Source organism: Colius striatus, chromosome 11 (genome assembly GCF_028858725.1).
Source record: "Colius striatus isolate bColStr4 chromosome 11, bColStr4.1.hap1, whole genome shotgun sequence".
Taxonomy (NCBI): Eukaryota; Metazoa; Chordata; class Aves; order Coliiformes; family Coliidae; genus Colius; species Colius striatus.
Window position 1 is genome coordinate 16689786 of NC_084769.1, and position 27916 is coordinate 16717701.

The 27916-nt window shown below is 41.4% G+C and overlaps 1 protein-coding gene across 2 annotated transcripts in view; it reads left to right on the forward strand.

Moving 5' to 3' along the window:
* The first annotated feature begins 221 nt into the window (after positions 1–221).
* The window catches only part of SMARCAL1 (SWI/SNF related, matrix associated, actin dependent regulator of chromatin, subfamily a like 1), a 37776-nt gene continuing 10081 nt past the window's right edge, over positions 222–27916 (forward strand). The window contains exons 1-10 of one of the 2 annotated variants that reach the window (XM_062004963.1): positions 222–262; positions 1253–2204; positions 2880–2930; positions 5581–5841; positions 7087–7137; positions 11205–11385; positions 12346–12496; positions 15185–15343; positions 17113–17178; positions 24662–24802. In XM_062004963.1, the coding sequence (XP_061860947.1) occupies positions 1343–2204; positions 2880–2930; positions 5581–5841; positions 7087–7137; positions 11205–11385; positions 12346–12496; positions 15185–15343; positions 17113–17178; positions 24662–24802 (1923 nt within the window). In that variant the 5' untranslated portion in view covers positions 222–262; positions 1253–1342. The remainder of the gene's footprint in view (positions 263–1252; positions 2205–2879; positions 2931–5580; positions 5842–7086; positions 7138–11204; positions 11386–12345; positions 12497–15184; positions 15344–17112; positions 17179–24661; positions 24803–27916) is intronic. The other variant, XM_062004962.1, reaches the window with a different exon arrangement.

Sequence of the window (27916 nt, forward strand, 5' to 3'; positions counted from 1 at the left end):
GGCTGCCGGCGGGACGCTGGCGGAGGCGGCCACCAACCCCTCAAACGCCCGCAGATACCCCGCGCAGCCCCCGCGTCTCTAAGATGGCGCCGTGAGGGGAAGACGACATTTCCCATCGTGCCGAGCGCGCTGCGCGCCATTATGTAGTTCCCGGCATGGCGCGCGCTGGCCGGTGCTGTCTCGCGGGAGAGCGAGGGCTGCTGGGAGTTGTAGTTCGTGCGGCCGCGGGCCCTGTGACGGCGGACCTGGCGGCAGCCGGCCGGTGGGTGTGCGGGCCCGCGGACCCGCGGCGGAGGAAGCGACTGGGCCGGTGCTGGGCCCGGGGCGGGCTGCAGCGGAGCCCTTGCGAGCGGGAAGGGCCCGGGGCGGGCTGCGGCGTGGTCCCCGGGCCCCAGAGGGATGCGGTGGTGCTGGGCCCCTGTAGGGTGGGGGGTGGTCGCTGCGGACGGCAGGGCACTCTAACCTGGGGACGTGGAGAGGTCCCAGACCTCAGTAGTGTTTGGGACAGGGGAGCCTGGTGCCTGGGGCGGGAGCAGGGCAAGGACAGAGCCTCACTTCCTACAGGACAGTGAGCAAAGTAGATCTCGGGGTACTCCGCAAGGAGTAGATGGAGTGAGGCCGTCTCCTGGGAGATGTGGTAGGAGCCAGGTCCTCGGTTTTTATCAGAAAGCCATTGACCTGTAAGCGACCCTCTCTTAAAGCAGAAGCTGACTCTGCCCTTTGGGGTTCAGGATGTATCTGCTACGCACTGTGAGATGGCATGAACTGTAGGGTGTTCAGGAAATAACGGTGTCTCATCCCATCTTTGCTGTTAGGTACCAGACATATGAAACATTTCCACATACAACTGTGTAGAAATGTATTACTTTGCCTTCATTAGCCTTTGTAGGGCTGTCCCTGCCATGCAGGGTGTCTCAGTGCTTGTGTATTTTATCGGTTCTGCTGGGATTTGTAGGGAAGACTGCTTAAAACTGTAGTGGAATAGGAGTTTTCTCCTTTTTCCATATGTTTTATCTCCGTGGGACTGGCATGCAAAGCCCCAGCAGCAGTTGTCATCTGCTTGTTGATAGTACCTCAGCATTGGTCTAACAGCTTTGCTGTGCTACTAGGTTTTTGTGTAGCATCACTTACAGTAATAGTCACTAATTATACTGAGCTATAGGTATGCTAAACATTTTTGGAGGAAATGGTTGAAACTTTCTCTTTTTTGCTGTTGTATTGTTTCTCTTTTTTTGAGGGTTGTTTTTTGTAGGCTGGCCTCCTTTCCTATAAAGAAACAGGTGCTTCTGTGATTAATTCTCAATGTAGTTTCTATTCAGATTTATTGGTTGAATTGCTGAAGATGTCATCAGGTCTTACAGAGGAACAAAAGAGGAGAATTGAAGAGAACCGCCAGAAGGCTTTGGCTAGGAGAGCAGAGAGGCTAGCAGTCCAGAGAAGTGGGCAGGTGGGGATCACTGGACCTCAAGTGAAAGAACAGAGTCCAGGAAGTTGGGGAATCTTGAAAGAAGAAAACAATCATGTCAGGTTTGTTAGCCAGCACCAACAGAATCCAAACAGCCCTGTAGAGCAGAGGGGCTGTCTTCAGAAAGATAATCATTGCACTGCAAACCAACAGCTGGCTGGTTTGTGTGGAGAGCAACGAAAGAAGTGTTCAAAGGACTTGGAACATGCAAGTGGCATTAAGCAGTCCCCTGCAACCATCCCGAATTCTCTGAGTTATTCTCATAAACGTTGCCTGGATGCTGATGGTCAAGAACACGGTCAACAAACTTTAAATGATCTTGGAGTATCCCAGCAGCCCAAATGCTACCCAGCTTTCAAATACCCTTCAGAACTATCTCATCCTAGATTAACTGATAATGGGCACCCTGATGGTAGTAAAGATTTGCAAAACTGGGACAGGTCTGCCATAAAATGTGTTTCTGCACCAAGCAGTGCCAGCGACTTGGAAACACTGAGAAACACAAGCAGACCGTCAGAACGAGAGTGGGGATGTGGTGCCTCTCACGCCAGCGGTAGGATGCAAAAGCTGACCAGCTCTGCTGCTTCAGGCTCTACCTTTGAAGCTGCCCCTTGCAAGAAAGCCAATAATGTTACCAAAGGAAAATGTGTTAAATATGGGGAAGACCGATTCCAGGTCGACGTGGGATATAACACCGAACTCGTTGCTGTGTTTAAGAAGATACCAAGCAGAAGCTACGGTAAGAAGAAATTGTTTGCTTCCATCTTTGTTTTACGTTGGATAGAAGTTTCAGTGTGTGCTGGAACTGTAGTTGCTATATGCTCTTAGCAGTGCACCTGTTACTGGGGTGGAATATCTGGTGTTAATAGGGAATTGGACAAGTAAAGACAGCTGAAATTGGAAAGAAACTCTGGGCTTCAGCTTGGATTTAGCCAAGAAATCAGAAGTTCTGGGTTATGAACGGTGCTGTGAGAAGTTTAGTGTCAGCAGGTGGTCAGAGTGTTTTGGGAGTGAAAGAAGTGAAGTTATTCATAAATCAATATGGGAAAATGGGTCACTTCAGCTGTAGTTCAGAGTTGATGAGCTGATTCCATTAACTGGGTTACTGAGAGCACTGGAGTCTCCACCTTTTTGCTTGCTTCTGATCTTTTCTCTCTGCCTTTATTTGTTACAGTTTACTCTTGTTTCCCTCCCTGTTTTGCTACTCACTTTGAATGGCTGCTGCATTATTATCATCTGAGTACTGACATGTCCTGTGGCTATTTTGGCGTCACAGAGCTTGGACATACTCTGTTTTTCAGACCTGTGCCAAAAAGTTTGCATGAGTAGATTGAAGTCTCTCCTAGCTTGCATGAACATTTCATACCACCACTGTTTTTCTACCCCAAATGATTAATATTCCGCATGATTTTAGATCCTGCTATGAAAAAATGGAACTTCAGCCTGGAAGATTACAGCAGTTTCAGTAAGTAAATGGGTTGTTGAATGATAAAAAATACGAATCTTGACCTTCTTCCCTTGCTGTCCATAATTATTACTTAGCTTTGTTATGGTCTGGAGTGATAAAAGTAGTGGTGCTCAAACATAACACCCATCTTTTACAGATGTAGCTCATAATCTTTTTTTCTGACGCTTTGTAGTTGATCAGAAATAATTTTTCACGTAATCTAAGTATCAAGCATAAGTTTAACTTTTTCTGCTGTTGCTAAATTTTTCAGCAACCAAGAAGCCCGATCATAGTAAAAATACCTGCTGTGCAGGTACTTCATTTGAACTGAGTGTATTCCACTGGCTAATTCTTAATTTCTAGGTCTATTGAGATATTTTCTTTTTAAATTGATATTTTTGTTTTTTCCTAGCTTTTTTTTTCCTGTTAATTTTGTGTGCCAAAGGAAAAAAAGGTAATTCTCTAAGGCTTTGAGCAAGACTGAGAATGGATTTTTCCTTTTTTTTTTTTTTTTGGCATAACAAGAACAGTTCTATCTTTTTTTTTCCCCTCTCCTATCATTTTGTTCTGTAAAGATTGAGAGATGATAGAAGCAAACACTTCAGGTAAGCTTTTCAAAAGCACATTGTATTGAAGCAGGTGATAAATCACTATTGATTTCAGTGGGAACTGAATTAGGCTTGTGTTGAGCACTTTGAAAAACCCACAGCTGAGTGCTGGTATTTTAGCTTCCCATGTGGGTTGCCACACATTCATCATTTAAATGCTGCTGGTTTGCTTGAAATGTATCAAGTACAGATGAGTGTGGAGTCTCTGCACCAAGGAACTTGCAAATGAAGAGGATGGTTTATAGAAATGAGGCTTTTTTTCCTTAGAGCTATCAAATTAAGAGTTCTCTGTGGAAAGTTGCTGTTGACAAGTGAAGACAATATGTGATCAACATTGGGCAATGACAGCAGGGGAAAAAATACCCTGAGAAAAAGGAACTGACTTAAAAGGGCCTTGGTTTGAAGTTTTGGAAGTGTAAAAAAATTTAGTGTAAAACTTCTCACTGTTAATTTTGTTCTTCTGAATAACGTTGTCCTGTATTACATTTCTTTCTTTGTACTATAAATTAAACAGGCAATGAAGCCTAGAAACAGATGTTGAAATAAAAGAATAAAATATGGTGTTTTATCAGTTTCTCTCAGGAGAGTTGTAGGGGTGAGATCTATGCTATGCTGAAACAAGTAGCATCTCAGGTCTTTTGCGTGGCGCACTGGGAGGAGAAAGCCTAAATTGATGGTTTCCTAGACCTCTACTTGAGAAATTATTTTCACTTGATGCTCTTAAATGATTTCTTTTTTTTAACCTGAAATCTCAAACACTTGGATTAACTCTGGAAGTCACTTTATTTTGGATGAAATCCAGATGATTTCTTTAGCTAGGAAAAAAGAGTATGACTTTCTTTTTCCCTCTCTTCTTCCTTTTTCAAATCTTAACAACTGAACTTAAATTTTGTATGTTTTTATTGCATTATCAGTAAGCTAGACTATATAAAAAGAGCAGAGTTGATTATGATGTGCAATTCAATGCCGAAAGGACTGAATTCACTTAGATTTACTGTAAACAGCTATTGGATAGAAGAGCTTGCATCTCTACAAATGCACAAAGGCAGAATAAGCTTAGAGATCCCCTGCTTTCGAGTCTAATGGACTCTGGAGGTGTTCATGAATCTTTTTGTTACTGAGGTACCTGTGAGTTGGAGTCTCAGGGACAAACTTCACTTTACATGCTGTAAAAATACCAGAAAAAAAGTTATTCTTGTTCCTTAACCATCATACTTAAGCTAATAAAGACAACATATGGGTGTAGACTGGCAGAGAGACACAGGGAAAAGTGGAAAGTTTATTAGTGTGAATAGTTGTGATCTGAGGCTAACAGCTGTAAAATGCTGTGTCCCTTCTCTCCCCATGACCTGGCATCATGACAGAGTGCAGGTGGCTGTGGAGGAAATACAAGTCTAACTGTAAGATAAGGTTGATGGACTTAAGTTGTCACAAGGGGGATTTAAGGGTTTGAACTAGTTTCCTTCCTACAGTATTGGGTATCTACATCATTCCTCCTAGGTGAGATTGCATATCAGACTTTGATATGAGGCAGGAGGCAGATATTTTTATCTCTTTCTCCTTTGCTGTTTGCAGAAGCACTTTCCCATCTTTTCAGGCACATACTATTGATTACCATGCCCCTGTCCCTGCAGCTTTAAGTGAAAACACTGTATGGCTGTGTGCGATTTATTGCTGAATGTTATTCTGCACATTGTTTGCCCTGACCTAGTGAAACATGCTTTGAGATTGCTGACAGGGAGGGAGCCTAATGCAGTAAGAGTACTGGACAGGCCCTTATTCACATTCTGTCAGATGATTCTTCTGCCCCTGCTGTATTCTCTGTGGTAAATCCCACCAATTTGCTCATCCAGGCCATCGCTGTCTTTCCTATGTGTGAAAGCAGGGAGTCATCGTTGCTTTTAAACTTGAAGATGTATGATTTGTCATCCTCTTTTCCCTTCTCTTCCCAAAGTATCCTTTTATCTTTATATCCTTTATCTTTTACTTTGTGCATCTTTAGTATACCTGTGTTCTTTGATAGTCATTGTTTTCTCTGTATCTCATGATTTGCTCCCCAGTGGAAGCAGCAAATCAACTTTCGTCGGTAATTCTGGCACCATTGGAAGGAGAAAATGCAGTTGGTTTGGCATCAGGCTCTCGTTTTGTTGGCAGCACGGTTGATGTGAAGTCCCTCCTGATGATGTGTAAGAACTGGAAGAAGCCCTCTGCCCTTGTCAAAGGGAAGTGCGTGCTGATCTCTCGCTTGCGGTTTGAGGTGGATATTGGCTATTCTGCAGAAGTGATTGGAGTGTTCAGACAGATGGATTCCAGGAATTATGGTGAGTCTTTAGTTGTTTCTTCTTTATTCTTACAATGTTGTTGAGGCTGCTCTTAAAGTGCCATGAGTGCTTCAGAGGAGAGAGATTGTGACAGTACATCCCTCTGAAAGGCTATAAGAGGATGTGCTTTGGTGGAGATGTGGAGAGCTCCTGTAGTTCTGGCATAGTGCTGTGTCTGTGTTTGGCACTTCACACCATTCTAGAACATGTCCTCATCTGGGTCCATTAGCCAAGGTGTTATTTAAGGATTTGGCATGATTACATTTTACTGTTAAGGTGGGATGTGCTGATAATTTGCCAGCACTTAAGATGGCATTCAAATTTAAATGGTAAATATCAGTTTTCCCCACTTGTAATATGGAAAATGGGACACAGTGATGAGGTGACCTGCATGGTGTCACAGGTCAGTGACAGCATGGGGAAGAAATTTTGGAGCCCTTGTTCTTTGGTCAGGGCCCTACCTGGCTCACTGTGTCCTCAGCTGACTCTGAATTCACTCTACCTTCCCTGAAAGTTGTATAAGCATGTACTACCCAGGGATAAACCTGCCAGACAAGTCTAGCATTCCTACATTTTGATTATTGACAAATTGAGTTTCCTCTGTACCATTCTGAGCATATCATATGTAGAATACAGTTGTGGTAGTTTGACCCTGGCTGGATGCCAGGTGCCCACCACACCACTCTATCACCCACCTCCTCAGCAAGCCAGGGAAGGGGAGAAAATAAGATGAGAGTCTCGTGGGCTGAGATAAAAGCAGTTTAATGAAGAAGCAGCAAAGCCACGCACGCAGGAAGCGAAGCAAAAGCAGATAAAGCTGTTACTCTCTACTTCCCGTCAGCAGCGATGAACAGTGATGGTGTTACCGACTGAAGTCAGAGCTTCTTGGTTAAAAAGCAAGAACTTTCCTACATATTTTCATCAGTGCTTGCAGTGAAGAGAAAGTGGTTGCCAAAATCTTTGGGCAAGTGGGTTCATTAGGGGGGTTGACCTTGGTATGCTCTGGTGATAATGTCACTTTTAGTGTGCTCGTACTTTTAAGCCTTCTTCAAACCGTTTGCTTAACGTGAAAGCAAACAGAGGAAAATTGATTGCTGGACAAGGTAAGAATTCTCTTAAAGCAGTTCTGTCTGAAGTGCAGAGGATATGGATGGGTAGCTATGTTCTTGTATGGCTTACATGGTCAGGGAATTCATTCTTTTTAAGAAAGGGAACTTATGACAGTGTTTGTTATAACTATTGCAGATATGAACACCAGAAAGTGGAATTTCCTCCTGGGGGACTATCCCAAACTGAGTGAGTAACTGTTTTTCTGGCTGGGGTTATTTTCTGGGGAGGCAAATGAATTCTAACTTCATTTATTTGGCTGAACCTTTTCACTCTGAGGAGGTAAGTTGGTAATGAACCATGAAGCAGATGTTTTCCTGCCCTGTCAGATATTTGCACTCTTCCCAGGCCCCAAACTTGATAAATTTGTGTTATTCAAGGCAGCTCTTTAGACGATCTATCATGAGGATGGCTCAGGTTTGGGATTTTTTTTTTTTTAGTTTCTGCACTGAATTTCTGTACTGTTTCGTAGAGCACATGGATGTATTTACTATCACAAAGTTATTTTTATTGCTTACAAGTACAAATGCTCTACTTGAACTAAGGAGTTGGAGGAGAATGGATTCCGCTGTTCCCACTTGCCAAATTTGAAGAAGTTGGCATGGTGACTGCCAAGCCTTTCTGTCCTTACAGAAACTGTCTCACTGACTCTTTTTGACTGTTCTCCCCTTATCCTCAATGACAGCCCACTGTGGCACCTTTTGTATGTATATCAATTCATAAACTGGCACAGCCACTACTTGCTTAGAAAACAAACATATACCAGACTGTTTTACTCCCTTTTCTTTAAGTAGTGTTGTGCATTTCACACTCAGCAAATTTTGTTTTTCAGGTCAGGACACTGGGTTTTCAAGCTACCTGATGTTTTCTGTAACAACCAGTTTATCCACAGTTACAGTTTAGGTGCTGTCTGGATTATTTTGTTCAGCCTTATATGTTGCTACTGGTAATAATGGCTTTGCAGGCAGTGCACAACTGTTTTTTAATTGATATATGAGGCAGGTTAGAATTCAGGTTGCTTCCCTAGCTGAGTTAATTTTGAAGATAACAAGAAGAGGTGCTTGTTTCTTTTGCAGAAATGTGCATATCTGCTTGAAGCCAGAGGCATTCTTGAAGCAGAATTTCATACTCTACTGAAATGCTTCAGTGCTGGTTCATGGAAGCTTAAAAGAAAGCTTAGAACAAAAATCTTTCAAAGAGAGCATAAAATTTTCTCTTACAACTGGAATCTAAGCACAAAGTGTTGCTGTAATCATTTATTGGTAGAAGGTGACCAGTAGCCCCCTGCCTTTATACATCTGTGTAGTGCTGGAGAAGCTGTGACTCACTGAACTGAAATGTAGAGCTGTGGTTTGTTGTGTTTTGGGTGTTGTTTCTTTTTTTTTAAAGTGAGTACCACTTTGTAGAAGAATCCAGTCCCAGCAGCATCCTCCCAACACATCTGCTTTATAGGGTTTTATATTTAGTTAAGTTTTATAGAGTGCTTTGAGATGAACAGCATTACACAAGACCTGGGTATCACAATTTAACATCCCGGTTGGCCTGCTGTGTTTGCCTTGGTACTTCTATGAGGATATGTGGCTGTGGAATTTGATTGGGCTAAGCTTCAGACAGATACGCAGGTACTTTGCACTCAGAAAGCACGACTGAGTATTTGGAGATGTAATGCTGTTGCTCAGAGTAGTCTTTTATCAGTGTGATCTCCTGCTTCCATGGGATATCAAAACACATTTTATAATTGAGTATCTGCATGCTGCTAGGATGCATGTCTTATTAACAGTTGTAATGGTGAAAGCCATGTGGTGAGGCCTTGTAGGAATGCCGAATTTTGAAAATGAGTGTCTCTTGGTGGAAACTGTTATGAAACTCCAGGATTAGAGTGTTGACAGGCGTCGATTTCAGTGCAAGCTGATGAGCTGCTGGCAGTCTGTGGTGCAGATGTTGGCGTGAGGCAGGAGCAGGGAGCAGCAGGTCAGGGTAGTGTGTCCCAGTGCACCCAGAAAGCCTTAAAAAGAGCAGGAGAAGTAATTTGTTTCATAAGGGAGGTGGTGGACTCCCTATCCCTGGAGATCTTGAAAAGCTGGGTAGATGGGGTGCTGAGGGACATGGATTAGTGCTGGGCTTGGCAGTGTGAGGTGAGTTGTTGGACTCAGAGGTCTTTTCTGACCAAAATGATTCTGTGATCTCTCAACATTTGCTGAAAGGGCCTTTTGTATGTTTAAAGGTTCTGATTCTATAGCACCTGCCAGGCAGTCTGGGCAAACTCATCATCTCCCAGGCTGTCAGTCTCTCGACTGTGCTGTCTGGCAGTTGTATACCTTGCATGGAGTCTTCAGAAATCCCACAGATTTGAGGAAAGCAAATGAAACGTCCCTAAATCTTCTTGCAGGCTGTAATTTGTGAGGGCATTTAAGGCTTCTAGCACATGTCTTTTTGAGGAATAGCGTTTGCTTTGTGCCTCTTCATTTACCTACGTCAAAATCAAAAAAAGAAAAGAATTTTGAAAGGCTGGTTGCCATTTCAAGCAGAGATATCTGTTAGCTGGAAACTGTTTGTAGAGGTTAATGTCTCTTTGCCTAGTTGCTCAGTCATCTTTATATAAAGGTCACTTCAGTAAAAAATGTCTATTGGATGAATCATGCTAGTGGCAGATATATCTTAATCACTCTTCCAGCTCATGTACAGAACAATAGCAACAGAATTATCAGTGAGCAAATTGTAGCAATTATGCTAACACATAGCTCAGTCTCTGAGTGTAATAACAAGCTTGTGCTGTACTTAGGATGGAGAGGGTTCCTGCTACTGAAGGAGTATAAATTAAACTGGAGAGTTTAAAAAGTTTGGTCATTGCCCAACCACAAATGGAAATCTTTTCATATGTATATTTGTTGGAATTGCTTTCCCCCTTCATATGGCAGGAGTCCATCCTGCTGCTTTCCTCTTAGAGAGAACTGAAATAAAAATACCAAACTGAATTGTAGAGGTGCAGTCACTGCTGGTAGAGTGAGTTCTTAATTCAGTTATTTTTGCAGAGTTGTTTTGTGTCTTCCTGACTTCGTATACAAACAAACCCCTAAATAAATAAAAGAAGCTGCATCCTGCAATAAAGGATCTTTGCACATGCATTTGTGCTCCTAGTGTAGAGGTGTCTTTTGTTTCTCAGTGGTGTTTGCTTATTGAACATATTTTCCTGGTCTCAGCTCATTGCATGTTTTAAACTGGTATTTGTTTTCATAGAAATTTACTCTTGGATTAAAAATAAATGCTTTTCTCTTTTGGGGATGGGATAGACAGGCTGCTGCTGGGGACTTAAATAAGGTTGTCTGGGAAGAGAGTTGCCCTGATGCTTTGCTTCTGATGCATGGGTTGAAAAGTCCCAGAGGTCTTTCCATAATGGAGGCTGGGGATCCCTTTAGTTTGACTAGGAAGGTTTTACACTGCAGATAAAGTTGAGAAGCTTGATGATTGAAACAACAGTAGTGGTGAGGGACCCAAGTGGCCACCTCTGGGCTGGTTCTGTCCTGCAAGCTGCTTATGTCTAGGAGAACAGCTGTGGGCTCCAGCTGCGCAGAGAGTTCCTGTTGGTACTGTGTCTCTGAAGGATGTCTGTCAGAGTGCTACTGATGTTGGTGAAAGAGCAGTTTCTCTAAGTCTTGGTATCGTTCCTGTTTTCTCACCCAGACCTGGTAAATGAGGAGTGATGGAGACAGAGCCAAACCTGTGTGAATTTGGGGAATAAGGAGAAGAGAGCTTCCAAAGCTGAACATGTATGATATTCTTTGTGTGATGGTGTCTAAGGTCACTCCTCGTCACTTAGGGATGATGGAGACTTCAGCAGCATTTAATGCAGAATCCCAAAGTCAAGATAAAGATGCCTCTGAATTCTAGACTTCTGGAACTCTTCTGTTCAAATCCATACTTTTTTTTCTGAGTAAACTGTGCCCTAAGATGCCCTCAGTGTGAATAATCCAGCTCCAGCTGTATTAGTAACAATCATCTCTGAATGGTGGCATCAGACTTTCGTTTTTTTATAACCAAGTCTAAATTTGAGAGGAGGAGATGTGATTCATCATGTGGTTCTGAAATAGACTTCAGGGAATAGGCCAGGCCAACACCTGTGCATGATGCAGTGCTTTCTTGAGCTGTTTCGGGGTAGGAAATAATATTGTTGATGAGGTCAAGGGTTGTGCCCTGACATTCATAATTTAAGTTGTGTGTATGTTGCCCCTTTTAACAAACTGCTCTGTTCTTTGCAGTGGGAGTCTTGCAGGGCCTCGTGACAGTAGAAGTGGAGCCACTGCCAGAAGCAGTAATACAAACCTTTGCTGCTCAAATAAAGCGATCTACACCACAGACAGACGTTCCTGATGCTGACCTTTCAGTAGTGGACTCCAAAATTGTGACGAGCCTCATGCCCTTTCAGCGGGAAGGTGTGAAGTATGTTCTCTTTTTTTTTGCATGCTGTTAAAAGCTAGTCCTTGCCTAGAATTGTGTACTTCATGTTGATGTCCAGGCTGCATTCTCTTCCATGGAGAGCTTCATGTTTCTCCAGAGTCTTGAGCTGTTACACTCTGGCACTCTGTGCCTTTGGTTGTTTGGTATGGTTTGGTTTGTTTTATTGAGGTTCTTTTCAGTAGATTTTTTTTTTTAGTGACATATTTAGTTTGTTTCTAGCTAGAACTCTTCATCATGAGTCAGGAAGAAAGTAGCATTTTGCTAGTCTCAGAAAATTATTCAAATGATACATCTTTGATCTCCTTGTGATTCAGAATGTGCCTAATTGTCATATGATTTTTGTAAGGTCATCTTTCCCCCTCCAAGTGCATCTCTTTTGTTGTTGTTGTTTTAAATATTAAGTACATGTGGCAAAGTACCAAAAAATGAGACCCAGGCCCTGAAAGATTTTAAATTGATAGTTCTATGTAGAGATGAACTTATAAATATTCCTGTCCACATCATCTGTGGTCATTAGTTGTTGACTTCAAGGTGCAGTCCAGGAAAGTCTGTCCTTACTGGTGTTTAAAGTGGCAGTTATGAGTAATATTCTCTCAGCTCAACAGGGATGAACTTGGGGACAGAATGTGAGTAACGTCATGGAAAGAATAATGAAGTGCTTTAAGTGTTTTAAATAATTGTAAGATCTTTAGAGTACTTCTCATATGAAATCAAAGCCTCTAAGGACTTGGCTGAACCACTCCATTCAGGAGCTTCCAAGCTTTAAGAGATTTGTGAGAGTTGCTCACTAAGGGAGAAGACTCAGATTTACTGAAGAACCCAATTTGCTTCCAATTGATCCACGTTGTAGGCTTCGTGATGAGTCGTGCTCATCTCTGCTCCCAAGGCAGACAGTAACCTATTTCTTGCCTCCTCTTTATTTCCCTTCTCTATCTTCCCCAGTTTTGCAATTTTCAGAAATGGCCGTTTGCTTCTGGCGGATGACATGGGCTTGGGCAAGACCATCCAGGCCATCTGCATCGCTGCCTACTACCGGAAGGAATGGCCCTTGCTGGTGGTGACTCCGTCTTCTGTGAGGTTTACGTGGGCAGAGGTACTGTGAGCTTGGGTGTGTGCAGGTTGTCAGTTGAGGGCGTGTGTGTAATGGTTCTGCTGTGGTTCACTCTGCACAAGTTCAAATTTTTAAAATATGTATATTAAGGGAAAGGAAATAAAAATGGTACTCGTTTAGAAACTTGAGGGGGGAAATTACTTGGCAATGCTTGTATGGTATATGCCTGTATTCTTTTATTGGCCAGTTTCCTTTTTGTGGTCCAACCGATCTGTTGGAAAGAGGGAGATGTAGAGAAAGTATCTGCTCTGACCCTCTGTTAACTTTGTTCTTGCAAGTCAGCTGTCTCCAAGGGGGTGTTTTACTCATCAATGTCAAAGACAATAGTTGCATTCAAGCAATTATCTGTTGTATTCAAGCCCTTGGTAGCAGTACTTGCCAGTCCCTTGGCTGGAATAGAAGCCCAGATGCTGTGATTCTCCACTCTGTTCAAGAGGCCCCGTTATCGTCGTCATTATGTCTGTCATAATACATCTTTTGGCCTGTCCACTGTATGCTGCTGACTCGCCTGAGTTGTTTATTAATGTTGATCAGAAGCCCAAGAAAGCTTGTATAGTTGGGAAATGTATCTTCAAATGAGTCACTGTCTGTTGGGTTGCCATAGGCTAGAGAAATGTTCATTGTGGGAGAAAAAGGTGAGCCAAAGGTTTTAGGCCAGTGATTTCATGCCTGAGCAGGAGTGGGTGGGAGTTTATCTTTACCTGGAATGTTGCATTGATGAGAAGTGTATTAATTGGAATTTGCTGGTTTTGTGCTGTAACCAGGTTGTTAGAGCATCTTGATGCGACTTCACGTCTAGTAGTGCAACAAAATTGTTGGGTGACAAGAAAATTGTTTACTGAGCAAGGAAATGATGCTCTTTTTGTTTGATATTTCAAAGGCCTGTAGACCTCTGGGTCAACACCTAACCTGGATCCATTACTTCTCTGGGATGCCTACTGGGACCAATTGGGGGCCTGGTTTCCTGGGGTTTTGTTTTGTTCTGGGTTTTTGTTTTCTTTGTTTGATTTCTTCTTCCTTCTTCTAGGAAGGTTGTTGTGGGAGATGTTTTGTTAGGACATTTGCTTTAAAATTATCTGTTACTTAGTGGGTATGTGAAAGATGCAGGTCTAAGAAAAGTGTGTCACAGAAAATAGAAGAAGGGGGAGTTTATTTTTGTCTGTAATCTACTCAATTCATTCTTTCACAGATGTGTTTTACTGTAATGGTAGAAGCTTTTGTGATGTCTCTGGAGTTGAATTGCCAGAAATTATCTTCTCAGAGTTGTTGGTGCTTTATTTTGGCTTTCTGGGCTCAGGCCACTGAGTGCTTTTATGTTCAAGATGCCATAGGAAGCTAGCAGGAAGATGTGTGGTGCTCTTGGGTCAGAAATACTGCAGCCATGTGCATCTGGAGTTCAGCATTGAAACTTAAATAATTAATGGTCAGGGCAATTTTAAAGCATTTCTTGTGGAAAAAGTTCAGCATTAAGTGAGAAATAGAGGATTACTGTTACGGCATGAATTAGTCACATACTCTTTATAAAAGGAGAGGGCAGCATAGCTAGGAGCTTCCACATATTTTCTTGTTGTTGCCACCTTTGTCTAAGCTTTGGCTTAGTGTCAGCCACATATTTGTTTGGCATGTAATCTTGCCTGCATGTGGCCTGTTTTGGTTGTGTGTACAGTAACTGCTGAAGGATTGCTAATTTTTGGTTTCTCATGTACTGAGAAATGTGAGAAACTCTCATTTAACTCCTCTGGCTGCTGCAAGTGGTTGCTGAACAGAGGGCAGGAGTTGAGGGATTTCCACAAGTGAAGGGCCTAGACAGAGATGCCATTTCTCCTCACCGCTTAGATATGTTTGTGTAGGGACCAAATCCTGATTGCTAAAGCCCCAGCCAGCTCTCTGCAGAGCAGCATCAGCAGAACACAAATGTTGCAGAAGGGTTGGTGTCACTGGGGACACAATTACAAGGGAAATGGTGGGTGCTCAGGAGCTAACAGATGGGTTTGGGGGAGGATATCTTGCTCTGGTGTGTGGAGCATTTCAAGATGTTCACTTGAATGACTATTACCACATGTATTTCAGCTGCTGTCATAGAGCAGCTGGTGTGTTGTCAACTTGATCTTTTCATTTTGTTTGTTTGGGGTTTTTTTGGTAGACATTTAAGGAGAGCTAGTGGAAGAGTTTTTGTTGATCTGTATGAATTGTACTTCATCCTCACCGTGGAGTAAACACCGCTATAGTGAGAGATGTTTATGCTTGGGAGTCTATTTCATAACCTGAGGTTTCTTGTTGAGTGAGACAACTAAATTTCTCTATTGGCAGTGGTCACTGGCATTCTATGGCTCTGAGCTTAGGAGGTAACACCCTCAGGAGGTTATGCACATTTCTACTACAGATTTTTTTTTTTCAGTAAGTAGCAAGAATAGAGCATGTTTTGAGCCTGCCTAGCAGTGGAAGGTAGATGTGGCCTTATAACCTGAGTTCTGTTCTTGATCTTCCTATTACTAGGGTTGTTGCCTTGGGAAGGCTGCTTACCCTTGCTGTGTTCCCAGATGATGTCTAATGGTGGGTGGGGTGGCTCCATGTTCTAAGCATTTGTGAGGATGCTCTGTGAAGTGCTTTGGGATCCCAACAGAGGACATAACCACCATAACACAATTAGTTGCTTTTCTCTTCCTCCAGGCATTTCACAGGTGGCTTCCATCCTTGAGTCCAGGTAGCACCAATGTCATAGTGACTGGGAAGGACAGCATGACAGCAAGCTTGATCAACATCATCAGCTTTGACCTTCTTAGCAAGATGGACAAGCAACTCAAGAGCACTTTCCAAGTAGTTATTATTGTAAGTAGTACACTACAATTTTGAAGTTAATTGTATGCTGCCAATGGGGTAACCTTTGTGTTGTACACCAGAAAGTCATGAAGTAGGTTTTATTTAGGCCTGAAGCTATTTTGTAATTTTGGCAGTGATCACAGCTCTCTTCATGAGTAGAAGCATGAGGTTTCTCTGAAACATTTTGGGATAACTAGTAAGGTTTAATTCCTCTTTGATTCCTGAGGACCTGTGTTATCTTTTACTGGTTATGGTGCCTCTCTGATTACGTTGTGGTTGGGCATGTCCTCTGCTGGAGAGAAGAAAGGTGTTTAATGTGGTGTGTCTGTACAGTAGTCTTGGAATTGTATCTTTCTAATGGGATTGAATTCTGGGGTGGTGATAGTGTTTATCCAGTAAAACAGACAACCTTTCAGCATGAAGTGTGTGGATAAAGCATCAAAAAGTCTCCATTTGCTTGTGTTTCGCTGACAATCTGCATTAAGCCTTCTTTGATCACCTGTATCATTTCTTGTCAATTACTTTGAAATCCGTTTTTTAACCTTTTACAAAGCCATAGCAAAAAGGCATTTTTCTAGATTTTGAAACATCTAGTGTTTCAAATCCAGCTTGGATTAATAGATACCAAAAGTATATGTGTAGCTTACCATGAGTGTTTGATGTTCTCAGTCTAGTTTTCAGCACACACATGCACCTGTCACTAAGATCAGGACAATTGGAACGTAATGATCTGTTTGTTTCTCAGCATTGGATAGGAATATGGAAATAGATGGAGTTCTTTGGAGACCAAACTACACATAGGGGAATTGATTATTTTTTTTCATTTTTATTGTTTTTTTTCCCTGACCAATTTCTGTCAGGGTGGAAATGCAGATTGTTACTTTCATGTGCTGATGCTTGGAGTAAAGGGACATGGGTTCCAGTGCTACTGCCCTGGAACCTTTTACCAGCCCTGAGCTGGCAGATGTTCTTTCTGTGTCTTTATATATTAAAATCTGGGCCCTGCATATGTTTTTACGGATGAGAATAGTCCTGCTGAGTGCTGAGCTTCTCTGCTTGTCCTTCCAGTCTTCTTTCAATGGCTGGTAACATTAGTGTAGCTTATTTGTTAATCAGAAGGGAGAAGGCTGTGCCTGAGAGGCTAAGCAGTTGGATTGTCTGTGCATGCATGGTTGCTTGCTCATCCACACGTGGAAAGATGAGAATGTACCCTTGGAGAGCGACGATTACTTTTTCTGTCTTAAGTTCTACCTTGCTACAGCACTAGAAATGAAGCCTGTTTGGGAGTGATGTCTCAAGTAGGAGTCTATTATCCACCTGTTGAGCTCTATCAGCAGAACAGTTGGATCCTAATTAGATTTCTTTTTTCCGTATTGTTTTCATTAACCCCTTATTTAGGGAAGAGGCACGATATAGACCTCCTGTGTTTGCTGCATTTAAAGGACACAGAGACAAATGAATGGTGGTGGAAATAATGTTCCTCTTCACCTCTCCAGCTCCCTCTGCTCACTTGTTTGTGGTCATTTGAGATTTTATGGCTTTAAGGTTTGATTTGTGTTTGATTTGCTTGCAGTTGCAGGTTTGAATGTAGGTAGCCTGCTACTGTCCATGCTGTCTTTTAATTTAAAATTTGATGTGACTATCCCAGTGCTTGAAATATCCTCGGGGGTGATAGGCTTGTAATAGTAGGTAACTGAGAATAGTGGGAATTTGTTCTGTAGTCTGCAGTTGAACTGTGGATCAGAAGCATCTTCACTTTCATGCTTGTTTTGTTTCAGGATGAATCTCATTTCCTAAAGAACGTGAAAACTGCACGGTGCCGAGCTGCCATGCCTCTACTCAGGGTGGGTATGCTTTGTGCTGAACCTCCAGCAGGTAACATCAGACTCCCAAAACAGTGTTGCTCCATTTACCAGGTTTAGAAGCCAGCAGCTAAATTCTGTTGTGCCAACAAAGTCCAGGTCATGTTGTAGATCCAAGAGCAAAATCTATCTCTGACTTGGGCACTTGTTTCCATACAAATGTTATATGTTAAGACCCAACAAAAGTACTTCAGAAGCTCCCTTGATCTAAATGTGGTACTGCCACTGATGACTTTTATGGTGGGGAACAAGGCAATGTCAAAACTCAATGTATTCAGGGAGAGTAGAAAGAATACACTAGTGTAAACATATTTTCTTTAATGGAAATAATAATTGTCGGTTATTTCTTGGAACACAAATCACTGCTCTGTATCAAAATGACATTACCTAGGTCCTTTTCTTGGCTTAGGTTTTGGTCTCTACTCTGTTCCTGCAAGCTTCCAATGTATTTGTGCAGCTAGAGTTCAGCTCTCCTGCTGGGTAAACGTACAGAACTAGTAGGAAATGGCAGACTGTGAGGTTGGCAGGACAAGTGGCCCACAGAAGGGAAGTGATATTCAATTATGCGGTAACAAGAGAAATGTAGATTTTAATGCCTGTCTGTTTTCCTGAGATCAAAGAATCAAACTCTCCCTGGTAGCCTCTAGCAGATTAAAGTTATGAGTACCTTCTAGACACTGCAGAGTCTGTACATTAGAACAAGGTAAATGCAGTTGCTCTTCAGCAATTATCAGCAAGTGTGTATAAAGAGAAGATTTGATCTGTGATGGCTTTATAGCAACCAACTTTTGTATGCAGCATTCTTAATGGCAAGCCGAAGGTGGCTGTCCTTGAATAACTTCATTGTTCTCTTTAAAGGCCTGACTCTTGTCTTCTCCTGACTTTCAAATCACTTCAGGCTTTTAATGTTTGGAAACTAAGTAGGAGGTCCAGTTTTATGAGCAGTCTGAAGTACAATAATTAGGATGTATGTCTAAAAATTGTGGAAAATAACAAATTTACCTCATTGCAAAATGCTCAGAAAGCTATCTCTTCCTTTCCTACTTGTGGCTTTGTAAGGATCAGCTGGTTGAAATTACTTGCAGGCTGCAAGATACGAGAGTGAAAAAGATGGTAGCTGTTAAGCAGACGTTAATTGCCTGTATGCAATATACAGGTTTAAGCTGTCACGTCACTGGTCTTAGAGAAATGAAAATTGATGCTCCTGAAACAGAATTCCATTCTTCTGAAAGCATGAAGAACTTCATATTTATATCATACATTATCTCACCTGCAAATAGCTTACAGTACTGGATGTTTTGTGTTAGATATTTGGGTAAATTTTGTCCTTCTGCTTACTGACTATAACTTCCTAAATGAGTATTTGCTGTAATACCCGCTCTCCTGCCCTCCTTGCTTTCTAACATATGGGTTTTGCTCTAAAACTAGCCCTTCTGGCAGCTTTATCTTCAACTACTAGTAAGTGATGGCTATGTTCACTACTGGCACAGCACATCCCAGCAATGCTTTGCTATGTAAAAGAACTGCCAAAATGTGAGCGGTTTTCATCACTTGAATACTGGCTTAGACAACTATACTGGGTCATCTTTATAGTAAACAGTCAATGGGGTAAAAATGGGATTATTTTCATTTTTTTACATGATACTTTGAGATTACTGAATAAGAGACATTGATAAACATGCTGTCTTCGAAGCATTGCCACTTCTTACTGTTAGTATTATACTACTTTAAGCCTTTAGAAATTAAGAGAGAAAAAAAGCACTTAAAAATGTGAACCTTGGTCTATACATGTGACAGAGATTGAGTTCAAAATGACAGGGGACAGATCTATGTTACTTTTTACCTGAACCTGGAATATTTCTATCACTTCCATATGTACTTAGTGGCTTCTTTTTATCTTGATAAAGTCTGCTCCTGTGAATAATGAGTAAAATATAAAGTCTTGTGTACAGATAAAACTGAACAATAATCAGATGAAATCAAGACATTAAAAATAACGATGACTTACCTTGGATATTAATTATGATCTATTTTGTTAGACAGCCAAACTGAATCTCCACCTCTGGAATATTTAACCCATGGTTACAGCAATTAAAGCCTCATTTTAGTTTTAATATCTGGCATTGACTGGTTTTCAAAATGAAGTGGTATTTTTATCTACTCAGCAATAATTCATCCTTTCCTGCTCCTGTGTGTATCTTGCAGAACAAGTGTGATGTGGACTTATCAAGCAGAACCATGTATTAAACATGTCAGTTGGGAACTTCTAGACATTTTCTAACATTAAAAAAACCCCCACAAACTACGTGTGTGTGCAGTATTTTGGTGTGTGTAGTATTCAGTATTCATCTTTTGTGACATACTTATTTGCTACCCTGACAGATTTAGGAGAGTTTTTGCTTGGGACAGTGCTTAGTGTGATCAGAAAGACTCTTGAGTACACTTTTATAATGGCTGAATGTGTGCAATGACCATACTTGCACCAGGTAGCTTGCCCCAGGTTGTTACTAGCTTAGTGACATGTTGTGTCCTATTTATTGTTATTGGACAAAACTTTGAGAGAAGCTTATAATTAACACAAACAGTAAGATAAGGTGAGCTTAAATAGCAACAACAAAATGTTTAGGCCAGATTTCTCACTCCCTTCACATTCCCAGTTGGATGTGCAAAGTTGTGGGTGTGCAGACTTGTACATGGGAGGAATGCTTCATCCACCTACATGGAAGCAGGTGGCAGAGTTTGCAGGGCTACACACAGACTGTGTACAGAATTATGGAGGCGGATGGTTTGAAAGCCAAAATAAGAGACAATCCTTTGATGTTTTGGCATTTGGCAGAAGTCCTGCTTTCAAGCTCAGACAGCTTTCACACTGGCCAGTCTGTGGCAGCAGCTGTGTGAGATCTGTCCCCAGCTTCATCATCTTTCATGGTACTCAAGAGGGCTAGAAGTTCCTGTGTTCAAAGTGGCCCTTCAGTCTTGTTTTTGTTCATATCAAAGTGAGAAAAACCTCTTGGGCTTTGATTGAGTCACCAAAAGACCTGATCAGGCCTGGATTGTCCCTGCCCCTAACCTAGCGCTGTGGCAATCAGTAATAGGACCTACTGGTCACCTTGCTGTTTTCTTTATTCTCATGACTGGGACTAAGTTCTCCCGGGTCTTGCTGACAGTACTGGTTGTTCCCTTCGCTTCTGACCTGCATCTGCCTCCTTCTCAGAGACAGAAAGTGTCATGGTGGTGTGCATTTTGTAAGCATTTTGGTTTCACCTTCCAAGATTAGTCTGTCTCAGAGACATGAACATAGGAGAGGAAGCGTACATGGTACCAGTATCCATAAACAGCAAAGCCCTAGTCGTGTAGATGAAGAAATAGCAACAAAACACAAGTTTTTAACTCATTTGTGGTGATATCTCTTTGGTGAGAAGGTTTCTCCATGTTTGAACCAGCCAAGTGCAGCTTTGTCTTTCTGTGATTTTTTGTGGAGTACCACAAGGCAGCGGAAACTGGAGAAGGTCCCAAGGGACTATGGATGAGTTTTTTGGAAGCATGACAGTAAGTTTTCAGTGAAGAACTGGGTTAGAAACTGAGAAATAAAAGAAGATATCTAATCAAAGATTCCAGTGGTGTAAAATGGTCTTATTCCTGTGGTGTTCCCTGTGGGCTTTGTTCTACAGTGTTTGGGTAATATTAATAATGTGACTGTTCCTGTTGAGCTGCTGTTCAGGTTAATAGCATGGTGCACATTGTGATGTTTGTAGGGTTAAAGGTCTTTTGTTTCTATTATGGAAGTCCCAAATACATTGTGTGGCTGGAATCTAATACTCTTTGTGCTTGTTTTATTAAATAGATGCTTAAAAGTAATGGAGGGAAATAGGTCAATGCTGAGGGTAGAAGGTGAGGAGAAAACACAAAAATCTCCTTTTCCAATGGGAAATAAATAGCAGCTATCTTTGGGCATTACAAATCCATAGGGACTGGATAAATAAGCCGTTGCTTGTTGTCACCTGCTGAGAAGGAACTTAGTCTTGAAATTGGAGAAGCTGTGGGCCCACAAGGCTGCATCTTCAGATCCGCTCTTATCTTCCAGTTTCCCTTCCTTCTCAAAACTGGGAGGAAGTGTAATTTGCTTCTGTCACAGCTGATTGTTGTCATTTGATAGGCATTCTCCACCTAGATGTCACTTAAGAATAGGGAAAGGCATTTATAGCTTTTGTAATAACTCACTGTCTTGTGAGATGCAGAGCTCTTACCCTTGTACAGAAAGACTCCTCAAAGCAGCTGCAACCCTTTCGCTTTACCAAGTCTTTTATTTCATCACGTGATTATCTCTATTATATTATGGCCACGCTCAAATTTTTCATTTCACAGGATAAGGTATTCTTATGCTAAACAGCTCAAAATGAGAGTAAGCAAAAACTGGGGACAGGAGTAATTGTACAGCCAGAACCAGCTACCCTTACTTAAAGTACATAAGTCTGTTAGTGTATGGTAGAGCTTATGCTGTGAAATGCATTTAACACAAAGTCATTGTGTGTTAATGAGGCTATTCCCATATGCAGTTATTTGTTTGTGGCATAACCTCTCCTCACCTACTCCCCTTCAAATCAGCTTGCTGCTGGGTTTTCACCTCTAAGGTAGGTGCCATCAGGGGTTATTTCATAAATTATTCTTTGTCTTTCAAAAGTGACTTTTGTAAATGTGCTCACAGCTGCGGAATTAATTCTTGCTGGTGTTGTGTGAGTGCAAGTGTAATGCTACAGAGGCACAATTGCCTTATTTAATTACTTAGTAAATGAAGGCTACAGACCAGGTCTCCACTAGTCAAGTCACTGTCAGAATTCCCTCATAGCTACTTAAGAAATTGCTTAAGAGCAATCACCAGGACTCATGAGAGAGGAATGCTTCTGGGGAAGATTAACCTTCATGCGTAAATACTAATGAGCACCTAATATTAGTTCTCCTACATGGAAATACGTATCAATTTGTTACAGATCTGCTTTTGCTAGAAAGTCCTGCAGATCTGGTCCCTGCCATCTTGTTTTCTGTGCTGTTGTTCCACATTATTCTTACAGACCTCAGAAGAAAGAGGGTGAGTTCTCACTCTTGACAGCACAGAAGGTTCAACAGGAAACATGAATTAAGCAGTGATCAGCAGAGCCTCTCTGCAGGAGCAAATCTTTACTGGCATATATTCAAAATGAGTTGCCACTAGGAAAAAAAAAAGAACTGAATCAAAGCCACTTCTTTCATCCAGAATTTAAGCAAGCCTTCAACACTCGGAAACTTGTCTTCCTAGGATTTTTTTAATCTTCTCTTGGGCTCCTTCTGTCATGGATTTTAAAACTGAAAGCAACCCTTGAGATATAATAACTTAGACTACCTAGGTTCCACACAATTTTCTGGAACAAATTTCAAGTTTTTCACAGCTCTTGTAGAGCTATTGTCTTTTGTGGGATTTTTTGTGGCTTTTTCGGTTGTTTTTTGTTGTTACTGTGTTTTACTTCTTGATTTTTTTCAAATGGTTAATTATAGAAGATGTATCACAGCCCTTGGTAAGTATTTGTTGTGGTTAGATACCTTATCTTTTCAGAAGTAAATTGCTCACAGCAAGGCAGTAGCTGGACATGTTTAGAATTCAAATAACCTGTAACTTTATCATTCTCTGTGTTGATACCCCTTTAGGGATTGGGGAAGGAGCCTGACTAATTGTTCTGCCTACTGAGGAACTAGTGTTGCCACTTCATCTCTTGTAACTCCTGGGGAACACCCTCCAAAGAGGAGGAACCTTAACAATGGCATAAAACCTTGAGTTTGTGTTGCATTTAATATGTACCTGTTCTGAGTGAACTTTTATTGCTGTAGCTTGATCTAGAGTTACTTGATGAATTGTCTGTAATTGGATGACACTTTTTCCCTAGCAGTGGCCTTCTGTTAGTTCAGGAAGAGTTAATTTGGAGGCTTCTTGCACATGTGGGACTGCCTTGTCTTGTGTTTCAGTGGATTTCAGGATGCTATCAGGCTTCTGCAAAGCATCAGATAATGTCTGGGTTCAGTTGTCCTCTGCTGTTACCTTGATTGTAAAACCTGACCCAATTTCTGCTTTATCGCTTTGTTTCCTCATGGGATCTGATATCTCTGGTCTCTGTGACCTCTCCCTCTTCTGAGTGGCACAGACACCTCTTGTGTTGTGAGAACTAACTCATCCTTTCCCACATGTCCAAAGGCTTGACCTTTCCTGTTACTTAGTTCAGTAAATGTCTTGCTTTTTAAATGTTTATGAGAATTGTCTAATCTTGGTGGTGATCACGTTTCCTTCACATCTTTTTAATAGGGATGGAGGGAGAAGGCAAGTCCTGCCTAGATTAGAACCTATGTATAAGTATCTGATAAAGAAACCTGAATTTAATTTCCTGTAGCTGATCTGTGAACTCTTTTTTCACCAGATTTGTTTGGTGAGTGGATGAATCATCTGAATAGATTTGGGTGACTGGTAGATCTCAGTGAAATGATAAAAGAATTTCATTTTCTTTTTCATTTAAATGTGAATGAGCTGTTGGTACAGGTGTCACTCAAGAATCTCTTTGTTATTTTAATGAACTTGCATTAAACCATGCAGGAAATTACAGGGCATGTGTAATTCAACTACTATATGTGAATTTACAGCAGTAGAAATTCATAACTCTCATCTAATAAAAAAATTAGATAATAATGGAGGCATGAGGGTAGAAATGCATCTTGGAGTCTTTTATGTCTAGAGTGTAATTTTTCTTTCCCCACTTTTTGGGAACACCTACTTGAGATACATGTTTCCCACCTCCTTCCTGTCTACCCTACAGCACATGCTTTACGTGGTTTGAATTTATGAGCTCATGTTTTAGCATTCAGCCAGCTGTGCCTAGACTCACCAGGGCTGTCAGATGGGCATCTTCTGGTCCTGCTTCAGGCAGCTTTGCCTTTCTCTCTTGGATAAGAATTTAAAAAAAGACAAATGAACAAAAAGTAAGGGGAAAAAAAATCCTACTTCCCTGGATTTCTGCTTTTGTGAGGATGTCTGTTTATGGCTTGCTGTGGCAGGTTTATTACAGGAAAATGTTTTTGAGGTGAGGATGTACCTGAGAGGGTGTGTCATTTTTCTGTGAAATGCTGACATAAGATATTGGCTTTTCTAGTGGGTAAATGCCAATTCAGAAAGTAGTCATAAAAATTGGTGTCCCCTTCCCTTGCAGCATGTTTATGATGAATAAGAAACAATATGGCTTGTCCTGCTTCCTAGAAGTCCTAAAACACTGTCCTTGAGTGTCTTTGGGCAGTGAAGTCTGAAAATATCTGTGGAAGGTGAAGTACTCTTGCAGTTAGAGTGCTTGAGCAATGGCTCTGTGATTTTCTTTTGGGACTAGGGATGACCTCTTAGCAGGTTCTGCTTATATTGTCAGCTGTACGATAACAATGCTCTCTTTTGTTCTGCCAGGCTGCCAAGAGAGTGATATTGCTGTCGGGAACACCTGCCATGTCGCGGCCCGCAGAGCTGTACACGCAGATTGCGGCTGTGCAGCCAGCCTTCTTCCCACAGTTCCACTCCTTTGGGCTACGCTACTGTGATGCCAGGAAGGTACCTAAGGGGGAAAGTGGCAGCCTGGGACTCTATGAAATGCAGCTGATTTTGGTTTGTTCCCTAAATGTGGATGCTTTTCCTTTCCTTCCTTCTGTCTGATGTTGCATCTTTGTTTTTGAGAAGGTCTTGCTGCAGAGTAACATTTGAAAATCTCTCAACCTGAGAATCTCTAGGTGCTGCAGTGGTGGGCCTGAGACATGGGGACAGTGATGCTGCTTGTCAAAATCTGCCCTGAAAGCCAGGGAGGTAAAAAAAAACCCATAAAAATTAAAATTGGCCAAAGCTGGGGGAAGGAGCCTATTTCAATAAGAACTTACCCTTTAAAATGAGGAGAGTAACTATGAGGCCTTTAAGCAGCTCCACGTTTGGGCTAATTGATTGAAAAAAACAAAAAAAGCCCACCCAGTTGCACAAAGTATGGGCTCTGTTGCTTGAGATTTTGGATTTTATACCTCCAGGTAGGTAAATGATTAAGGCTTATAGTCCATCTTTATATTCTACCCTCTTCTAATTCAGGAAATAGATGTGATCCTCGGCATATCTTGAAAATGAATTAACTCTGCTTATCTCTGTCGGCTGCTCAGCAGTGATTTCAGCAGAGTCATTGAGACCAGCCACTGCAAGATCTTGGTTTTGCAGGAAGCCAGCATTTGCAGTTATGATGACAAGTGTATCTGCTTTGCTCTCAATGTATGGGCAACTCAGCTATGCTTGGATTTGCCTCCTCTAGGGCTGCAGTTTGTAATGGAACACACAGTGCTAAGAGAAGAGCTCCTGCTGCTGCCTGTTGAACAAGGAGGCTCTAAGATCTTCTGTCTTAGTGGCATAGACAAAAAGGGGAAACAAAAGTTCCTCTATGAACCACAGCTATAGAGCTTGAGTTCTGGGCTATGACAGCATTCGTGTTAGCAAAGCACTGCTTTCCTGGCAGTGGATCAACTTACTGTTTCTCCATCCATAGTAAGAATCATAGGAAAGGAGACAACCAAGTCTTCTGCTGAGCATCATTGTCTTTGTTGAAAGATTCTTGTCTAAGTAGTGTCCAGAATGCTTCCTAGAGTGAAGATGAAGAGATGCAGTTTAATCTTGTTGGAAAGTTGAATTGCAATGTGTGACTCTAAATAAGTTTGAAGTTTCCTAAACCCTTTGAAGGTAAAGTTCTGCATGGCTAGCTGTTGCATCAGTTTTGAGGCACGTGAACCTCAGGTAAGGTGTTAAATGGGGTGAAAGAAATAAAATCGTTTTACATGATCGAGGTTGGAACAGTGTATTCTGTTTAAATGAGTTTTCCACCTACAATGAAACTCAGCATGGTAGATCACAGTCTGTATCAGCTTCCCTTCAAAACCTCTGCAGTGTTGCTAAGTACAATTTTCTTTCTCTGTCTGACCTGCCCTTACTAGACATTTGAACATTTTTGGGACAGCCTGGGACATTTTTGCCACAGCTTATGTCAGTAAATGACAGTGAACCTAGAAAGAATTTGGTTATGTAGAGAAGTGGGGCTGCTGGAAATGTAAACATGTGGATAGTATTACTGGAAAAATATGGGACTACTGAATATTGGGTTCCCATTGATTCAATTAGCAAGTAAATTAAAAGGTGTTTACGTGATTGTAGTTGTTCCTTCATGACTGTAGTATGTCCTTCATGTTCCTTTTTGCAGCTCTAATGTAAGAGTTTTAAGAGTTACATCCTCTCTGAAGAACTGTTGTGGTACTTTTGCTGTCATTACTTAAGTACGTTCCTTGTGTCTGGAAAGTGGCGGCATTATGAGTGGGGATGGAATTGCCCAGAACCAGGGAGGATTTGTAAGGCTTTTGGAGACACGTCAGGGTGAAAGGTGCTATGTAAAAATGTTTTTAGTATTGCAAAGCAATCAGATTTATTATTAAGATTAGAGAAAAATTGTCAAACCTTAACTATTCAATTTAAAACAAAAACTTGATTAGTTTCTGTTTAAAGATGATAGATTTTTATGACACAAAATTTCAAATATCTGGCAGATGTGATTAGACAAGATGTAGAAGTTTATCGTTTTGTAATTCAACCTGCCAGCATCTGTACTTCTAAAATGCAGCAAGTGAAACGTCACCTGCTTATTTACAAAATATCTCAAGTCTGTTTCTCAAAATACATGCTGTGAATTCATTTTTCAAACTGGATGATGTTGGCAAATATTAAATAATTTCTATCTGAGCACATGCTTTGAATTTGTAAGAGTTTGGCAGCTTCTGCTAACACTGTAATAAGTTTACTGACTCATGTAAGATGCTGTAACACTTTGGTAAGAAAATCACAGTTGGAAGCATTTGTTCTGGAATGTTATGGATCAAAGCTAGATGTGTATTTTGGCAAAATAAATGTCCCTCTCTTTTTCTCTTCCGTTTCCACAATGGAATATACTAAACTCTGTTTGGTAATTCTAAAAATAATCCTCTTTTTTATCACTAGCTAGGTGCAGCACAGGATTAACATGTTTCCTTGTTTTCAAATTGTTCCAGCAACAGTCACCATAAAAGAAATAGAGTAATCTGAATGTACTGTAAGGATCCTGCCTGCATGTGCTTTTTAATGTGACAGTAGATAATATATTGGCTCTGTTTGTGCCTTTTCTTTCAGTTATGATGATGTTACTCTTCTGAAATGAATTGTTGCCTCCATGGACACAAAACATATGTATTACTTGCTTGTTATGGAAGTGGAAAGGGGAAAAACATGGGCTGCATGAGTACAATGAGGTAGCCTGAGGAGTGTCCAGGCCCCACAGCCAGTCTTATTCATTGGCTTAGTCAGTGTTAATGCCTCCTAGTTAGCTACCAGCACACTGAGCAGAGTGGGCAGAGGACTTAGGTGGCTGAATGCAGCACCAGGTGAGTCCTTGGTTTTGTATGTCTGCTCTACTGGGTCCACAGAACCTGAAGAAATGCAGAAAGCGGGGACAAAGAGTGTGGCTTAACACTGTCAGCTTTTTTCATGCAGCATGCCGAAAGCTAATAAACCCAGCTAGACTTGAGCCAGCTTTTCACAGGCATGAGAGAAATATCTGCATTGGAGTCCTGTTTTCAGGGAAGCAGAGCAGTAATACCCACATTGGCTTTTTGAGGGCTT